Raw genomic sequence first — 20,713 nt, 5'->3', positions numbered from 1 at the left:
CCCTATCACAGAGTATGTTTGAATTTTAATCTGTCAATTCAAAAATCTCTGAATTCTGACTTCTAAATTCCTATATCATCCTCAGATCTTTTCTGTAGAATCACTTTCTCTTGTTTGCAATAATATCTTGGTAGTGGGATTTTTACTGTCTCTGATTTCATGCTGTTCTTGGGTCCACATTAGGTATTACTATGAGTTGCAAAAGCAGGCTTTAAAAAATATACAGCACACGATGCATCTAATATTAACATTAGCACTTCCAGTCAATTTTGAGCTTTTCTTAGCAATACATTTTTATATATCATTATGCTAGTAATTTTTCCTTAGCACACCAGGGATAGGAGACTGTTACATGTCTGGAATCAAGCAAAAAAAATCTCAATTGCCAGGGAAAAAAATATTAATATATAATAATTGCTTATTTTATGTCTAAATCATCAACATTAAATAGTTTTATTATTAGAAGGTAATTTCATAGTTTATTTAAAGTCCTTAACATATACTGCCACAATGTTCTCTTTAAAATGTTTGTACCATATTTCATGTACGCCGACAATACGTTATGATGCGCAATTCCCTAAAACATTAACATTTACTACTATTGTTTTAAAATTTCCAATTGTGAAAAGCAAAATAATGATTTTTCATTAAAGTTTCATATATATCTTCATATTTTATGTTAAATATTTAATAATATTTCTCTAGTATAAAACATTTAGTTAACATCCTACAATAAAGTTAACCTGAACATTTACTTCATTAAAATGTGTTTTTTTAGTTTTTACTCTGAATAACATTATTTAGGGGAGAGGCGCTCAGAGCGGGGAGCGGGGCTGAGCAGCAGCCGAGCCTGGGAGAGGAGGCCCCGGAGCCAGCCCCATCCCTGAACTGCTCATGGGAGAGGAGGAGGTCCCTGACAAAGCCCCATCCCTGAGCTGCTGATCGGAGAAGAGTACCCTGAACCAGCCCCATCCGTGAACTGCTGGTGGGAGAGGAGGCCCCTGAGCCAGCCCCACAGCTGAGCTGCTGATGGGAGAGGAGGAGGCCCCTGAACCAGCCCCATCCCTGAGCTGCTGGTGGGAGAGGAGGCCCCTGAACCAGCCCCATCCCTGAGCTGCTGGTGGGAGAGGAGGCCCCTGAACCAGCCCCATCCCTGAGCTGCTGGTGGGAGAGGAGGCCCCTGAACCAGCCCCATCCCTGAGCTGCTGGTGGGAGAGGAGGAGGCCTGACAGTCGGGAGCAAGAAGGGAGACCATCCCCATCCCCAAGGGGGCCTCTCGCCTGATACCTCGGTCCGGAAGGCGTTCCCAGCTGCCCTTCCTCAGGAGACACCAGTGTGCAGAGCAGCGCCCTTCCTTTCAAGAGGGTCTTCACGCTCTCATCGTGGTCCGCGGTCACGGGAGAGAGGCCCCTCTTGGACCCACAAGCACACCCACCATTGCCAAAGACGCCGCGGCAGGTCTTACAGCGGCGCGTCGTCCAGGAACCCGGCGAGTGAGCCCAGGGCGCAGGTGCGGAAGAGGATAAAGAGGCTCCACCTGGTGGCCGCAGCGGGTCCTGCAGCAGCGCGTCCTCCAGGAGCCCCGCGAGTGAGGGGCGCAGGTGCGGAAGATGATAAACAGGCTCCACCTGGTGGCCGGGTCGGTAATTGGCTCCAAGAGCAATAAAGACAGCGGGAACCTGGGCCAAGGCGCCTGAGGCAAGCGGGTGAGTGCTGGGACCCTGCCAGATGGACGTCTCGGATTGCCTGAGGGTCATCTGCAGTGTGGGCAACTACCGGAAGGCGGCACCGCCAAAAATCAACGCTCTCGAAAAAAGTAAACGAGACGGACTAGGAGAACCAGCTCCTGTGTGTCTTGGGGTGTGACTGGTTCACCCTCCACAGTCCATGTACATCACTTTAAGCTCCTGGGCAGGAACACCCTTGAGTTCCCGAAGGAGAATAACTTCCAGCCATTCCCCTCCCACATGTCTGGCACATGGCCCACCAGCTCTGCCACACCCTTAGATTTCTGCATGAGAACCGGCTGACCCACACACCTGTAAACCAAGAACATCCTGCGTGTGGATTCTGAATTACACACCTTCTACAGAGAGCACAGGAGCAATGAGAAGTCAGCGAAGACCACCAGCGTCCGAGTGGCTGACATCCGCAACGCCACTGCTGACCGTGAGCATCACACCACCATGGTGACCACCGTCACTGTCGCCTGCCTGAACTGATCCTTCATCTGGGCTGGACACGCGCCTGCCATGTCCGGGCCATGGGCTGCATTCTCTTTAAGTACTACCAGGTTTCACACTCTTCCAGACCTATGAAAACCAAGAGCACCTGGTGATGATGAAGACCCTAGGGCCCAGCCCATTACGCGTGATCTCCTGTACCAAGAAGCAGAAATATTTCTACAAAGAGGGCCTAGTTTGGGATGAGAACAGCTCCGACGGCCCATATGAGAAGAACTGCAAAAGTCTGAAGAGTGACATGCTCCAGGACTCTCTGAAGCACCTGCAGCTGTTTGACCTGATGAGGAGGGTGGTAAAATTGGACCCTGCCCAGCACATCAAACTGGCTAAGACTCTTCTGCAGCCCTTCTTTGCTGGTCACCCTCAGTCGTGGTCCTTCCAAACCACAACCCAAGCAGATGACAGGCACAGGACACAGCATGGGGAGAGCGGAACTGGGCTGCCCAGTCCCCTTTCTCCAGCCCCTACCACTAGGTCCCGGGACCAGAACCACCCAGTGAGCAGTGCAATGTGAAGGAAGGCGGGAGCCTGCAGGGGAGCCGAGGTGGTGCCCAGCTGTTCATATGTTTTAAACTGATAAAGTATGTCTTACTGTTTGTAAAAAGAAGAAAAAAACATTAAATGAATTCTCAATAGAAATATTTATTATCTTCTTTGAAATAAGTTTTAGGATAAATTGCTAGAAGAGTTTCTAGAATATAATCCTATATGTAAAAATGAAATAAGAAAATGTTTATGATACTCTTATCTAATGTATAGTTCCTTCTAGCATAGGATGAATAATTCAATTTTAACACAACTTATATCTGTATATTTGTGGGTACATATATATATGTGTGTGTATATATAATATATATAATATATAATACAAATATATATATAATTTTACTAAACAAAGGTGTTGACAAACCAGGCAAATAATAATGGAGATTTCATATGGAATTTGTGAATTTTTGATAAATGATTGTTAGCAAAATAATTTTACAAAGTTTTATAAAAATAAACATTATATGGATTTGTCTTTTCTTATACAATAAATGTGTGATTTTATTTTTAAGGATATTCTTACAAAGTCTTACAATTTTAGTGTTAGGGAATAGGACTGCTCCTTGGGTAATTTTACTTCCTGTAACTGTTGCATGGCTATAAATGGTACCACAGAAGGAACAATACATTTCTAGTGGTAAATGTTTACAACACACAGGTTATTATTTATTATTAACAAGGTTTCTGAAATATTCACTTCTATCCACATGTGGCAAGATAGAAGCTTTGATTTCTTTCTAGAAAACCTATTACGAGTACCCTTCAGGTATTTAAGGTAGAAATAGAACACACATTCAGAAATTTTCCTATTCATTTTTTTATGCAGAAACTTACTTTTGAGCATATTTTTCATCACCGCCAGAACATCTTTATTCCTAAAGCTGTAGATTAAGGGGTTGAGTGTGGGTGTGAGGATCGTATAGAATATTGCCAGGAACTTATCCTGGCCTGGAGTGTGGTATGATTTAGGTCTCATATACGTAAAAATAAATGGCCCATAGTACATCACGACCACAATCATGTGGAAGGAACAAGTGGAAAATGACTTTTTTCTTGCCTCTGATGATTTCATCTGGAGGACAGTAAGAATAATTTGGCCATAAGAAGCAGAGATCAAGAAGGCAGGGATCACCAGGAATAACACAGCACTTACATAAACCCCTCGTTCATAGTTTGTTGTGTCTGCACAGGACAACTTCAACATGGCAGGGACTTCACAGAAAAAGTGATCGATTGCCCTAGAGCCACAGAAGGGAAACTGCAGTGCGTAAGCTGTGTGGACTGTGGAGTTGAAAACCCCAATGAGCCAGGCGCCTCCAGCCATGAGAGTGCTGGCATACTCCTTCATAAGAATCGGATAGCGCAGCGGGTGACAGATAGCCACATAGCGATCATAGGACATTGCAGCCAGGAGAAGGCACTCACCACCCAGGAGGGTGAGGGACAGAAACACCTGGAACCCACAACCTGCAAGTGAAATAGTTCTGCTGCCTGACAGGAAGTTAGTGACCATTTTGGGAACGATGTTGGAAACATGCAAGATATCCATAAAGGAGAGATGGCTGAGCAGAAAATACATTGGAGTGTGGAGTCGTGAGTCACTGCGAATGAGGAGGATCATGAGTGTATTTTCTGTTACACTCATAATGAAAATGACAAATATAAATGAGAAGAAAACCAAACTTGTTGGGGAAGAAGAGAACACTCCCAAAAGTATGAAATCGCTGCTGAAAGTGTCATTCTGATGGCCCATCGTGAATTTGCTTTGTTTTTTAACCTAAAAAGAAATAATAAATAATAAATAGAGAAAGAAAAAAAGTGTAAATCTTAATCTCAGAATAATATGCCTGCATAATAAAATGAGAGTGAGTGATGCATGTTTTGTAATCACCGAGGAACTCTTAGGAAGTTTTTGGAGTGGGCATGTTTTACAAGGTGGGTATTTTTATTTGTTCAAACCAACTGATGATATTTAGTATACTGAGTGGGCTCTTGGCTCCATGTTGACCCTCATAATCTTAATTAATTACATATAATTTACTCGAGTCTACCCTTTTCTCAAATGTCATCTTCTCAAGGAAGCCTACACTTGCACACCCTTTAAAAATTTGTAAGGCTCCCACTTGAACCCTAATTTCCTGGTCCTCTTTACTCTGCTCCATTTTCACATGTTTGCATACCACTTTTCACATTCTCATACATTAAATAGTAAGCACACTGGTTATATTTACTGTTTATTTTCATTCTCTGCCAGAATTTTCCCTTCACAACGAGAGATCCTTGTTCTGTTCACTGGTATAGCCAACTGCCTGGAACAGAACTTAGTGCATAGCAGTTGCTCAACAATGTTTGTTGAATATTTGAATGAAACAAATGAACCACGGAACTTAATATTCTCTAATGCATTTATTATTTAGATTAAACTTATAGAAAATAAAATGTATAATTCTAAGACTTCCCAAAGTAATAAGTAATAAAATATTGTCACAAAACCCAATATGTTTGTAATCTGAAACACGATATTTTAAATGTAAAAAATAGAAGTATAATTTAGTCAACATCAACCACGTGTCTTTAAGGATATATTTTTACATTTACCTGTTATGCTAACTTGTAGAAATTGAAGTATAATATATTAATCCTTTATGAGGGGAATAGTAGGTGTTGATATTATTTATTTATATTTTGATAGTCATTATTTAAATGGTTACAGTTATTTGTGCACCTCCTGTATGTGTAAAATTTCCCTCAATATAAATAAATACATACAAATATGCATGTACATATTAATTTGTAAATTATAAAATTTGTAAACACATTAGTCCAGGTTTCTGTCTTTCAATAAATTTTATAATCATGAAAAAAAACAACAAACATTAAAAAATTATTTTCCACCTTATTAACAACTACTTAAGTTTGAATAAAATGAGCTTAGATTTTCCCTTTTGTAAAATAAATGCAAAAGTAGGTCGCTGACAATATATAAATGATTTTTTATTTTAATTTTTGTGAATATTCAGATTCTTCATAAGTAACAGATCCCTTAATCCTATTTTAATTCCCTTGAATAACAACAATGGTGTGCTATGACTTTCAGAGTTAGAAAAGATAAGCACCTCAGTGAGGTTTACAGATGTTTGTGTAATTAGTCCTGCCTGTTTTTTTGTTTTGTTTTATTTTGTTTTGTTTTGTTCTTGAGACAGAGTCTTGCCCTGTTGCCTAGACTGGAGTGAGTGGCCCGATCTCAGCTCACTGCAACCTGTCTCTGGGGTTCAAGCAATTCTCGAGCCTCAACCTCCGAGTAGCTAGGACTACAGGCGCCACTACCATGCCCAGCTAAGTTTTGTCTTTTACTAGAGATGGGGTTTCACCTTCTTGGTCAGGCTGGTCTCAAACTGCTGACTTCAAGTGATCTGCCCGACTCAGCCTCCCAAAGTGCTGGGATTACAGGCATGAGCCACTACACCCAGCCAGTCCTGTCTGTTTTTACTGTTTTGACCCATGGCTTTGTAAAATTTAATGACACACATAGATTCAGACTTAAGGGCAGTGTTCCCTTGTCTGAGCTGATCATACATAAATTTACAAAATGAAAAAATACTGCTGAAAACTCAAAATCAACATACCTGTATCTAAGGTTGTTAACTTTTCCTTACTCCCTGGAGTTACATCATTCTTCTGGTTTTACCTGTTCAATAAATGATTTACTTTGTTTCTGTAATCCCATGTCCTACTGAATCATCAGCTCTTAGCCAACTTCCTGGCCCATTTTAGGTCTAATTAATTCCTTTTTACAAGAAAGATTTAATTTTTTAAGTGATTTTTGATGTTAAAATATTTTTAACTATGCATAAATTATCCTTCTCTGTATTTCATACTGGCTTTTACATGTTTTAGAGTTCATATTATAAACACAATAATACCTGTATTTTTTTCTTCAGAAATTGGAAGCAATCCACAATTTATTTCTTATCTTCTTCATCATCTTACTTCCAGCACCTTACGTTCACTACCATGAGGCACCTGCCATTTCCGCAACATTTTTTTAATGTCTCTTGGCCTAACCAATCAGCGATCTGAAATATACGCCCATGATGATGGAATGATTAATGAAAGCACATCTTCTATGTTATCCAGGAGTATTTCTATCTTGGGTGAAATCTGCCATTGTATGCAAAGAGAAATGCTCTAGTAATGAGCTTCTCGATTCCGTGTTTGAAAGTGCAGAAAAATGTGTCACCTATCCTGTAGCTTGTTCCCCACACGTGCAGCTCTTTCCCAAAGTAACATTCATTTCTCACCCATCTGGCTCCAAGTATACTTTGTTAGTAATGTCAAATGTTAGAGAAAAACGTAACATACACCCTACATCCATCTCTTTTCTATAAGCTTGGAGATTAATCAGAGAACATGCTCTCCTCAGGATTCTGCTTTAACTTTTTCAGTTTTTTGGATCTGTAGTTTTTAGGAAATTCTTATGTTTTCCAAAAGTCTGTTCACATCTTTATATATACTTAAAGTTTTATCATTTGGAAGGAGCAGTTAGTCAGTCCAGGCTAAAATTTAACCAGTGGACATCATACTTCACATAAACTGAGCATAAGAGAGCCAATTTGATTTGAGGAAACACAGGTCATGATTATGGAGAAAGAAATATAGAGTGACACCAGCATAAATCATGTACATAATTTCATACTAAGTTTAATACAAACAAAAGAATAGACTTTTTTTTCCAGATACATCATACTTCTTTCAAATGACAACTGTATGTGATTAAATGTCTGTGTGTGGGTGTGTGTGGGTGTGCGTATGTGTGTGAGAGACCTTACCATATCTAAAAATGTCTTCATTTAGGAACAATAATTTAGGCTCCTTAAATTATTTAGCCAATTATTCCAAAAAGTTGGTATGTGTAGCCAAATTGTTTGTCAATGGAACTACCTCAGAGCCCATATGTTTATTCCCATTAGTGAATCAAACTATTCCTATCTGATTGCTGTGCAAATGTTCTGTTGAATTTACCCCTGCTTGGAACTTACTTTCTAGATGTAGACACCATCATACCCCAGTCTCCTTTTGTACTCTCACTCTTCACTCATTGACTCACTACCTTCTGAGCACTTTATGTTTATGAAGATTGTTCAAACACACTACCTAGTCATTAATTTAGACTTAGTTCAACTAAAAATACTTTTCATTTATCTACCATATGTCTAACTATACTGATAAGGCATACAACAAGTTTCTTCAAATTTTGATATTTCTAGAAGTCAATATTTCACTAATATTGATATGACTTTACATTCAAATGTTAGGCAGTTATTTATTTACTTCTACCTTCTTTACATTAAATGTTTGACTGCAAGACAGGCACAAGACAAAATTCACCAAAACTATTCTGATAAGCCTAATCATAAATGCTTCAAGTATCAGACTTAATGAGTCAGTGACTGACTAACAAAAAAATGGTCACTGGTAATTCACTGAACTACAGTGGAGTTTCATAGGAGAAGCAAAAGTTAAATACTAAATTAACCTAAATATGGATGAAATTTAACTATTACTTTATCTAGGGCAGATATGGGTATAGTAGAAATATAATGGATGTCACCTAGCCCAGGAGTTAATATGCTATTGATTCAAATATTTTATTAAGCAAATAGCAATAATATCCATATCCTAATGCTTTGAAAAGAGATAAACAAGAAAACGTAATGCAAATACAATAACCTGAAAATATTTTATTTTCTGTCTTACATGAAACATCAGATATGAAATTATATCTGAAATAAATATTCATTAAATTATATCTGAAATGAAATTCTATTAAATGAAGATCATGACAGCACCTGCCTGATAAAGTTGTTTTGAATATTAGAGGAGAATCATTAAATACCCCCCCACCACAAACACACACACACACACAGACACACACACACACACAGACACACACACACACAGACACACACACACACAGAGACACACACACACACAGACACACACACACACTGAGTGAAGAGCGAAAACAGAGGCCTGGCACACAATCAGTATTCAGAATGATTAATATCGTTACTACTATTAATACTATATTAGTATTCTTCTTCTTTTTTTTTTTTTTTTTGTTTCTTAAATTCACATGTAAGTGGTTATATACCAGGGAGTGGGAGACAATGAGAAAGTAAGGAAGAGGAAAAGAGCAGCAGGAAGGGAAGGTATGAAAGAAGAGAGATTCAGGATATGATAGAATCAAATTCTGTAAAGCAAAGTATAACATAATGGAATTGATCAGAAGTATATTTTGTACTTACCATCCAGAAATTTGGTTCACTCAGCTAGGGAGAAAGCAGCTCACCACATCGGATGAGAATGTTTAGGTTGGCTTCCTCACCCACACGCACACATGAAATTGTGTGATAAAGAGCCAACTGAGACTTTGAAATCAAATAACCTGAGCTGCTTACAATTTCATTTTATACCAGCCATTTGATGTTTTCATTCACCATTTTTCCCTTCTATTTTTTCAACTCCATACAATCATTACAGAGTGAGTGACCACATGTCTTCTCCTTGTTACTGCGACCCAGTTTGAGGGAATCCTATAATTAGTGTCTCACGATGACATCAAATATATCACGTCATGCACTAAAGTGCTCAAGTAAAAACTACCATGCACAACTGCCCAAGCCAGAAATCACACAGCCATTCTCGGACTCTCTTTATCTCTACCCCCTTCCATATTGTGTCACTATCTCCTACATGTTCTGCTTATGTAAATCCCTCTCATCGACTGGGTTCCATGTGTGGTCATGGTGGCTGTAAAGCACACATTCTATCCTTCTCTTTCAATTGAACAGAACCTGTATGGGCTCAGCACCATCCACATATAATCACACGCTACTCGTCACTTCTTGAAGCCAGTAGAGTCTGGCCAACTGATTAAATCCTGGACAACTACAACACATGAGTGGTGGGGACTGAAGATACAGACCCTTCTTGCTTCCTTCATCCTGATTCTTTAGCATATGGATATGATGATGTATGTTCCTGAAATGTTCCTCTAACTGTTTCATAGGGACACAATCCAAGGTATTAAGGAGCCGAAGAAAGTGCACTACCAGGCAATTTCCTGTTGATGACCAATCACAAAACTTGCCCTGATTAGCCAAAATAAACACTTGCTTCTTATGAACAAATTAAAAGTGATTCTTGCTTTGAGGGAAGTGCTTCAACATTGGACTCAGGAAATATTTTATGTATGACCTCAAAGGCACAGGCAACAAAACAAAAACAGACAAGTAGGGCTATATTAAACTAAAAATCTTCTGCACAGCAAAGGCAACATTCAACAGGGTGAAAAGACAACCTGCAAAATGGAAGATAATATTTGCAAACTATTCATCTGACAAAATATTAATATATAGTTTATGTAAGGAACTCAGATCAATAGCAAAAAAACCCATAATCCAATTAAAAAATGGGTAAATGATCTAAATACACATTTCTCAAAAGAAGACATAAAAATAGCCAAGTACTTGAAAAAATATTCAACATCACTAATCATAAGGGAAATGCAAAGCAAAACAACAACGACAAATCAAAAAAGACAAAAAATAACAAATGCTGGTGAGGATGTAGAGAAAGAGAAGTCTTACACAGTATCGCTGGGAATGTAAATTAGTATCGCTATTATAAAGAACAGTATGAAGGTTCCTAAAAATATAGATCTATCATATAATCCAGGAATTTCACTCCTGGGTACATATACAAAGGAAAGGAATTTAGCCTATTGAAAAGACATCCGCACATCAATGTTTAGTGCCGCACTATTCACAATATCCAAGACATGGAATTAAACTGCATGTTCATCAACCAATGAACAGATAAAGAAAATGTGTTATATATACACAATGGAATACTATCCAGTCATAAAAAGAACAAAATTTTGTCATTTCTGGCAACAGGATGAGCCTGGAGGACATCATATTGAGTGACATAAACCAGACCACAGAAGGATAAATACTGCATGTTCTCATTCATATACAGAAGGTAAAAAATCGGATCTTATAGAAGTAGATAGTAGGACAGTGGTTACTAGAGGCTGGGAAACATGGGGGGCTAAGGAGGAGACAGAGAAGTTACTCAATGAGGACAAAATTATAACTATGTTGGAGGAATAAGTTCCAGTGTTCTATAGCACTCTAGGGTGATTATCATTAATGACAATTTTTTGTATGTTTTCAAATAGCTGGAAGAGAGGATTTTTCAATGTACCCAGCACACATGCGTATACACACACACACACACACACAAATGTTTGAAGTGATTAATATGCTAATTACCCTGATGTGATGATTACACTTTGTATGTATCCAAATATCACTCTGGACTCCATAAACATGTGCAAGTATTATGTGTCAATTAATTTTTTAAATTCGTGTTTTATGTTTAAGTCCCTACTTACCAAGTCTCTATTACTGATGACAAAACTGAATTCTCTCTTATTATGCACTTAATAACCTTATGATGGCATTAGAAAAAAGAAAACTATTTTCTCATTATAGTGGAGGTAATTAAAGGCAAAAACTGAGGTTATTTCCAGAAACTAGGGAAATGTATTTTGTGTGGTAGTTAGCAAGTTATTTGTTAACTCTGTTACATGTTCTACTATAGAATGCATAGCAAAACCCAGCAAGTGTGAGATGAACCATGCTAGAGTTAGCAAAGATAAAACAATAAGCATTGGGGGTCAAAGATTCATCTGCCTAAAACATGAAATAGATATCACCCGAGTCTCATACTTAGAAGCCTTGCAGGACTGAAAACATCAACTGGGGTTGAATTGAAATGAAGGCAGCTGCAAGCACTAGATGGCGAGTGTCAGCCGGACAAGGAAAAGACTCCATGGCTCAAACTTCACCAAGCACTTTCCCTTGAGAACGCTGCAGAAGACAGTGGGTACCTTGCGTGTCACAAAGAAGCAAGTTACGTTTGCTCCCACTGAAGTCTATTGTTGAAACTATTCTCAATGCAGCGGCATTTAACTAATATTGGGAATAATCAAGAGATTAAAAACTCTATCTTAGCAGTAGATTTTGATGGATATTGGTTTCAAATGGAAATGAATAGACACAAAATATATTTTTAGAAACAGAAGTACTGTCAAAGGAAACCTAAGTCTGTTTGGTACCACTCTGAATTTGTGCATTGTAGACCTGTAAGTAACTCCCTAGACCGCTGAGATAGCAGTAGCAGGAATTTGGCCACAAATTGTATGCATCAATGTGCAATCTCTGATTTCACCTGCAGATTAAAAAAGCAATAGGATTATACTGAGGGAAAGAAAATTCAATGCCAAAGGCAATGTCAATTTTAAAAGGACACAGTGGACAAACAGAATCTTTTCAGAGGCCAAAACGAGGGGTATATAAAAAGTTAGCCAACATGATTTCTCCACTGACAGCAGACAAACTCTTTACCATTCCTGTCAATTAAAGATCTTTGGATTATTGTTTGTTAATGTATTAAATTTCAACTGGATGTGCAACAATTTAGTCAACTATTATGTTACTTGTTACATTTATATAACCTTTCAATTTTAATAGTAAAAGTAACGTAATAAGTACCACTGAGTTTCTAACTTTTTATATTTGAATCAAAACTAAAATTCTGCTTTAAAGATAATAAGTTTATATTTCTATTAAGTCATTTCAAATAATTTCAATGGTGTATCATTTATCTAAATAAAATGGAACTATTAAATTTGCTTTATTGAATAATTTGCAAAAATCAAGCCTACTACAGGCATATCTTAAAGTACTAATTCACTTTAGTACATTATGTACATATGGAGATTATTTTAGAATGTTAGTCATTTCATGATCAGAATATACAGCAGAAATATATTTTGAGAAAGAGTTAGTGAAGAAGGCAAGTGAGTTGATCTGGGAATAGAAAAATTAGCACAGTGGTCTGTGATAATCGTTTGCTACCCTTAACACATCTATTAGATTTTATACTGGGGGAATCTTCAATCTATAATTCCAATATGTTTTACTCAAAATATTTAGCACCTGCTTTTATATGATAGAAACACAAATATTGTAATATTATAATGACAACTAAGTTAATTCCCTGCCTCAGATTGCTCCCCATATAAATACATTTCAGTCCTAATACTAGATTCTTCTTTCTGGGACCACAGTCTTGAGTCTGCAGACATTCTGCTGGGTCACATTTTTTTAAATTAAAAAAAAAAATCATAAAATTTGCCTGAGTTTAGTTCACATTTCTGGTGAAACTGAAGTATTTATATTTACAGAAATTGAGCTGTCTTGCATCTTTTTCATAAGTTGGGTTCTTTCTTGCACATAAACACTCTTCCCCAGCACTTCTAAAGGCTTCAATTTCTTCAGTTTTCCTAAAATTTTGCATGTAAATCTTCCCTCCACGGAGACTTCCTTGTTCTCTTCAAGGGGATGACTCTCTCCCCCTCAGAGCCTGCTCTGTCAGAACGTCATGTTTAATCGATGACTCTCTCCCCCTCAGAGCCTGCTCTGTCAGAAGGTCATGTTTAATCGATGACTCTCTCCCCCTCAGAGCCTGCTCTGTCAGAACGTCATGTTTAATCGACAGTTTAGCTGCTTACGTTTATGTGGACTGTCTGCTCCTTCCTGATGAGGGCTGACTGCAGGTGGACTCTAGAGCACCCTGAACATCACCTGTGCCTTCCTGCATGACCTGACCCTGAAGTCCTCCTGGGGTCCTCATCTCCCACCACATTTGACCTTACCAAGTTCCGCTGCTCACAGGACATTCCAGGCAGGGTCTTTCACATTTAGCACACTGGGCTCAATACCCCTTCCTTCCTCATGGTGTCCAGCTGCTGTTCGTGCTACTCAGATGTTTGTTTCAGTGTCACCTCCTTGAGAGTGACTCAGAGGTATTGGGTGATACTCAGTTCAGTGATTTCCTTCTGATTAGCTGACAGTTTGCAGGGAGAAGGGGGATATGTGGTTTGAAAGGAGCATGGAAAAGAATGAAAGACACCTTCCCAACAGGAAGTCCTGTAGTGTGTGGCTTCTGGGAGAGAAAACGGCCACCCTTTCATAGGGCACCATTAGGAGCCATGTCCCTAGGGGATGTGTGAGAAAAGCGAGGAGAACCTGCAGCAATAGCTTGTGTGAAAGGAGGAAAACCATTTGACAACATCTTGAACTCTAGTGGAAGAAATGATGGCGATTTCAAATGAGTGTGCATGTGTATACGAGTGGGATGGGGGCAGTGCTCACTGAAACACTGTGACAACTAGCTCTTTCCTGAGTGCAAGCTTTTTAAAGGGAGACAACAGGATTCAGGTCTATATAAAGGTAAACAGTGAATTTTACCCCAATAAGTTTGTCTCCATTGTTTTTTAAAAAATGACAATTAACACTGAGCCGATTCTGGAAGGTTATGGTTATAACTAAAATAATAAAATGAAGGTGAAATATTAAGCAAAATACATTTGCAAAGTAAGTACTAAATGAACAAGAGGTATTTCTATTTATTACTATTATTATAGTTATTATATAAGAAGTTATACTCTACTTCATCTAGGCGAGGGTTAAAACAATTCACTTAATGTGTCTGAAAGGATATGGAAGTTGACTATTTGATGAAATTACCCTATGATCAAATTATGCCTGTGTTTATAGAAATAAACCAGGTTTAAAGGGTAATAAATTGGCTTTAGATACCCTAAAGCACAACCTGCAGGCCCGGGGTAAATGCCTCAACCAGCCTTTCTTCCACAATCCCCAGGGGCCGCCACTTCCACAGTACAGCAGGGACCTGCCAACCTGGATCTCTCTGGCTCCTGCTCCCTGAGAGCGTCTGCTCTACATTCCTCTCCTCCTTATTTCAAGAAAAGGAAAAGTTGTGAAAGAAAAGATTCAGACTAAAAAAAAGCAAAGTTAAAAAAAAAACTCTAAATATGCGAAACTATTGTATTACAGTTGATTTTTGGATTTAATTTTTTGTTTTTGGAGATCACGTGAGTATATATTTACAAATAAATTGATATAGAAATAAATGTATGTTTATTATTGTTTCCTTTGTAAACTCAGCAGTCTCTTTAACAAGCCAAATTTCTTGCCTGAAAGTTACTGTATCTATATAATCATTTACCAGTAAAGGAGTGAAAGACATGCCATCCCCCAAATAGCAAATTGGAATAGTGATTACTTTGAGTTAAAAACATAGGAGCAATGGTTGTTTCAGAAAGGGCCAGCCAATCATTCTCTTCCTACATGCACGAAGCCATAGAGATCCCTTGGCAGGTACACCCTCCACGTACCAGCTGAGAAAATAGCCCTCACACCAGACACTGGGATCTGCACTGCAATGGATCAGAATGAATACACTTACCTAAGTAATCCTTCTACAAGTTTTACTCCCCTTCATATACCTCCTAATTACTCACTTAGAAACGTATTGCTGTTAGCCGATCCCCTTTGTCCTGTCATTTCTTCTTGGGAAAATATAAAATTGTCTCTCTTTGACCACTTCTTCAGACTCTATGCTCTTGTGAAGAAGTCCCTGTATATGTAAAATTAATAAAATCTGTGTGTTTTTAGTGGCATCATTCCTCCAGTGAAGTGGAATGTTCTGTTACAACTCATAATTAAAACAAACAGATTTATAGCTTTAAGCAGAATGCAGGAGGTGAAAGAGATGTACTAAGTACCTGGTTTAATAAAATAGCAAAGCTTCAGGCATTGAATGATAACACGTGTCAGGAAATATAATAACAAATAACCCAATATATGATTTTATTTCCAAAATTCCAAGTAGTCCTATGAATGCCATAGATTGCCTATTAATTAATAACCAAGTTGTTTTTGCTCTGGAAGCATATATAGATTTTTTTTTCCAAAAACTGAAATAGACAGTTTATATCACTAGGCAATAGAAAATAAGCTAATGCAAGAGGCCTCACCATTATTAGTCATCAGGAAAATGCAAATTATAAGCAAACTCAGTTCCTACTACACTCAGAAGAATTGCTAAAATGAAGAAAACATCAATATTTGTAGCAACTGGAACTTGTGTGCATTGTCAGTGGCAGTATAAGAGTAAACAATCACTTTGAAAACAGTTTACTAGAGTTCATCAGACACCTACCAAGAAAAATAAAAACATATTATTACAAATAGGAGATTAACAGACATTTCAATCATAAGAGCTTCAAACTTATAATAGCCCAGATGCCCATCAGCAAAATAATGGATAAACAAATGATGAAATTTTCCGAAAACGAAATACTACTTAGCAGTAAAAGAAGAGCAACATATCAATGAGGTAAAAATGTGGAGGGATTTTAGAAATATATTAAGCTGAAAGAAGGAAACAAGATTCAAGACAATACTACTGGTTTCCTTTGATATGAAATTTTAGAATAGCCCAAACTAATGAACAGAGATAAAAATTAGAGCAGTGGGTGTATCTTAGGCCTGGGGTATCACTGGAAAAGGGCCTGCAGGACCTTTCTGAGGTGGTGAAAATGGTATCTCTTGATAATGCGTAATTACCAGGGTAGATATTTGTGGAAATCAGTTGAAAAGGAACACCTTAAATGTGAGAATTCTGCTGTGTGTAAGCTACACCTCAATTTGAAACAAATGGCAACAATTAACCTTCAAAACTGCTCGAATGGTTAATTCATTCTTTGAACAAAATATAATTGTGAGGTAGGACGTACTGGCCGGGCGCGGTGGCTCAAGCCTGTAATCCCAGCACTTTGGGAGGCGGAGACGGGTGGATCACGAGGTCAGGAGATCGAGACCATCCTGGCTAACACGGTGAAACCCCGTCTCTACTAAATATTACAAAAAAAAAAAAACTAGCTGGGCGAGGTGGCGGGTGCCTGTAGTCCCAGCTACTCGGGAGGCTGAGGCAGGAGAATGGCGTGAACCCGGGAGGCGGAGCTTGCAGTGAGCCGAGATGTGGCCACTGCACTCCAGCCTGGGCGACAGAGCAAGACTCCGTCTCAAAAAAAAAAAAAAAAAAACCATCTTACTAAAAATTAGTGATTTCACCGATTTTTAACAATCCACAATTTGATTGGATAATGATAGCTGAGTAAATGAACCCAAGGAATGAAGATTCATCTGCAATTTAAAGCAACACATACACAAACACACAGAGAGACAGAAAGAGAGAGACACAACAGATGTAGATACAAAAGTGTATATTCCTTATCTCTAGGAAATTCCACACAAACACTTTGCACAGTTTTGAATGTTGGGGCAAATATATATATTCTTATTCATGACTTAAGGCCACACACTGACCCATACACCTTGTCAGGGCTCCCTTGACCTCACTGTTCCTCACACTGTAGATGAGGGGGTTTAGCAAAGGGGTGAACACAGTATAGAAGGCTGACACAACCTTATCGTGGTTAGTGGACCTATGAGATTTGGGTCTCATGTAGGTAAAAATGGCAGCTCCATAAAAGAGTCCCACCACAGCCACATGTGAAGAGCAGGTGGCAAAGGCCTTCTTGCGGGCTTCTGTAGAGCGCATGTGGAGAACAGCGGCGAGGATGAGACCATAGGAGGACAGGATGAGGGACAAGGGCACCAGGAGCATTAACACACAGCAGATGTACATGGCGTTTTCGAAGACTGAAGTGTCAGCACAAGCCAAACGCACCAGCACGGGGGCCTCACAGAAGAAATGATCGAGCTCGTGTGCCCCGCAATACGGGAAGCTCAGGGAAGCAGCAGCCTGCAGGAGCCCGTCAGCTGCACCCAGGAGCCAAGACAACATGGTCATCCTCAGGCACAGCTGCCAGCTCATGAGCATGGGATATCGGAGTGGGTGGCAGACAGCCGCGTAGCGGTCATAGGCCATGGCTGCTAAGAGGAAGCACTCTCCACCCCGCAGCGTGGGGAGGAAGAAGATCTGCGCACCGCAGCCGGCAGGGGAGATGGCCTTATTTCCGGTCAAGTAGTCAGCCGCCATTTTGGGCACAGTGGTGGAAACCAGCATCATGTCCATGAGGGAGAGTTGGCTCAGGAGGAAGTACATGGGCGTGTGGAGCCGGCAGTCCCGGTGAATCAGGAGAATCATGAGGGCATTGCCAAACAGGGAGGTCAAAACGATGGCCAGAAGCATCATGAAGAGGACTTGGTGGGCTGTGGTGTGATTAAAGAGTCCTAGGAGAATGAAATAAGAGGTAGAGCTCCCATTTTCCATGATTTCATATAAGAGTGACACTGCAAATGGAGAAAAAGATGACAGTGTTTATCCTTTATGGTATTCCATTTGACTTATATAGTTCTTGAAAAGTACTTGTGTGAAAGCGATGAAACCTATGTCAAATCTTTCACTTGCCACTTGCAAAATATTCTAATTTGTGCATAAAATTAATTCAACTTTTTGTCATTTCCAAGGATTTATTATAAATTCTTCTCAGGCTGAGTACTGATTAATTTTATATAACAAATCCACGTTCTGGATAAGTTGCAAGTGACCTGCCAGAATGATTTTGCTTTATCTGATACCATCATAAGTGAGTGGGAATGAAATGATTCACATAATTTGTCATTTTATTTGTGCTTGAGTTACATCATGCATAGTCAATATTTTAGGAGCTGAATTAGGTCAACATATTTCATTATATAAAACTACATCCTTGATTATGAAGGTTGTGGGTCTATAACATACCAAAACTCATTGAAACCTACCAAAATCAGGTGGTTTCCCCTGACTTAATCCAAGAAGACTTTTTTTAACTTTCTAAACAGGGTGACTTATGTTCTTAGGTCTGGAAAGACTAAGTCTGCAAATGAAAACATACTTAATTTGGAGTTGCGAACACATTTAGTCCTCCTTTATACGTGATAGACTGAAAACAGTACTGACATTCTTGGATATTTTTTATTTCTTTGCAATGTAAGAGTATAATGGTAAATACACATTTTCATTAACTGTACAAGGTACTTCGTTGCAATGAGACTTTTTCTCATCAGTCCACAAGCATAACCTTTACCAGGTAAAGGAGGATAAAGAAAAGTAAGATCTTTATCCAATCACAGAGATAAATTAGTTTTTTCTTCAGTCTCAAGAGAAATGAAATCTTTATAGGCATTTTCCTCTTAGATCTGCTGGTGCAGGATGTTTTCTAACTTTTTGAATAAATGTGGACACACCTGCATATCTATGCTGATTCAATCTCAAGGATATGGTCTAATTCAGTAAAGTTACATGGCAGAAGGAGCCTATCTCTTCCATGGGCATTCCCTTTGCCTCCACTTTTCGTATCCACCCTAAACTCAAATGCCAATCATGACTGGGAAATGCAGTGCAAGTGGGTCAGTGGATACCAGGGTGCATTACTTGAGCATCATAATTTTACTGGCAGCACAATACCTGAGGGTTTTATTTGGTTGTTTAAAATATCATGGAAATATACATATTTCCTTCTTGACAAATAAATTCTACATTTGACAAAACTTTGTGATATTCACACCCTGGTATCTCTAACATGCACATTTTTTTTCTTTTTACTTCTTAGAAAATGCAATAACATGTACTTTCTACACGTAGGTACTATACAAAATCTCTAATTATAGTCCTCAGTGTCACTTTGCTGAAAGACTTCAAAGCCTCCTAACTCATTTCTTTCACTTGATATCTTTCATTTCTGTTTTTTCAACCTTCCTTAGTGTTGAAGATTCATCAAGTTTAAATATCTTTAAAAAAATCAATCTGTAATTTCATAACTGTAGGGTGTTGGACAAGTTTCTTAAATTATATTCTTCCATCATATTAACTTTTTAAGTGCATAGTCAGTACAGTGCCTTCAAGTATAATCATATTGTTGTATGACCATCCACAATATCCATCCATGTTGTGTGTGTGTGTGTGTCTGACTGGCTTATTTCATTTATCATAATATCCTCAAGTTTCATCCCATGTGTCAGAATTTCCTTCCTAAGGGTGAATACTATTTCATTCTCTGTATATATAACAGTTTATTCAGTTATCCAGTTACAGCCATTAATGTTGCTCCTACTCACTTCAGTTGTATGTTTAAGGATCAATGTAATGGCATGTTTGATAAAAGATGTTAGTTGTTGTTGCTGTTGTTTTTGGTAAGGTAAACATATATAGCATAAAAATATAGCAATTTCAATTAATTAGCCACTTAAATTATGCCAGACTGGTTCATATGTTTTCAGAGAATAATCTCAACAACATGCACGACTTTTCAGTTCAGGAAATACATTTTCTTATTATGAAGTTCCTACTATGGTTAAGTAGTTTGTAAAATTTGATGTCATTAGCTTGTACCTTTTCAGTGAAAATAGATAATATTTCTATTCTTTATGTTTAGGTGGAACGAAAATTCTTTATTTCCAGGTGTATAAAAATTATCAGTTTTTACCGGTCTAACTGGTCATCATGCCATAGCATTCAGATTATTTCATGAAATGATCAATTAAATGTGTTAAATAAAATTAGTAGATAACTGTATTTTTCTATGATGTGATAATATTAAATTATTTGCTTTATTAAAATTACTGTCTCTATTTTTATGTTACAAAACTGAGATAATTTGCCACTAGTTAAAATGTTTATGAACCTACAAAAATGATTATTTGGGATAATTTTTTTAAAAAATTGACCATGGAAACAAAGTATAGTTAAATGAAAAATGAAGAATTAAATAATCTTACTAATAAAATGTCTATAATTTCATTTAAAAGAAGGTTGAAAATTCAAGACTGACTAGTGTAGAAAGATGATAAAGTATTACCCTGAAAAATAAATATTTTTCCTTTTCTTTCTTCACTATAGCTTAGAAAGCTAAAGAATTTTGAGCTATATTTTCTTCTGTCCCCATAGTTTCTTATTTAGAATGGTGATAAAATGTG

At 38.1% G+C, this 20,713-nt stretch overlaps 2 protein-coding genes and 1 pseudogene across 2 annotated transcripts; 1 reads left to right on the top strand and 2 right to left on the bottom strand.

Moving 5' to 3' along the window:
* Positions 1 to 1,832: 1,832 nt before the first annotated feature.
* Positions 1,833 to 2,930, top strand: LOC103230962 (dual specificity protein kinase CLK3-like; annotated as a pseudogene).
* A 21-nt stretch (positions 2,931 to 2,951) lies between these two features.
* On the bottom strand, positions 2,952 to 15,369 carry OR2AJ1 (olfactory receptor family 2 subfamily AJ member 1). Its single transcript, XM_037986130.2, has 2 exons — positions 13,579 to 15,369; positions 2,952 to 4,566 (listed from the first exon to the last, which is right to left on the bottom strand). The coding sequence occupies exons 1-2, from the start codon at positions 13,600 to 13,602 to the stop codon at positions 3,421 to 3,423; spliced, it is 1,170 nt and encodes a 389-aa protein (XP_037842058.2). The 5' UTR covers positions 13,603 to 15,369; the 3' UTR covers positions 2,952 to 3,420.
* Positions 15,370 to 16,839: 1,470 nt separating this feature from the next.
* Positions 16,840 to 20,167, bottom strand: OR2T8 (olfactory receptor family 2 subfamily T member 8). The gene has a single exon (XM_037986131.2). The coding sequence runs from the start codon at positions 18,027 to 18,029 to the stop codon at positions 17,091 to 17,093; it is 939 nt and encodes a 312-aa protein (XP_037842059.2). The 5' UTR covers positions 18,030 to 20,167; the 3' UTR covers positions 16,840 to 17,090.
* Between the last annotated feature and the right edge of the window lie 546 nt (positions 20,168 to 20,713).

This window comes from Chlorocebus sabaeus, chromosome 25, assembly GCF_047675955.1.
Source record: "Chlorocebus sabaeus isolate Y175 chromosome 25, mChlSab1.0.hap1, whole genome shotgun sequence".
Taxonomy (NCBI): Eukaryota; Metazoa; Chordata; class Mammalia; order Primates; family Cercopithecidae; genus Chlorocebus; species Chlorocebus sabaeus.
The sequence above is the reverse complement of the archived record's forward strand: the minus strand, read 5'-3'. Positions and strand labels throughout refer to the sequence as shown.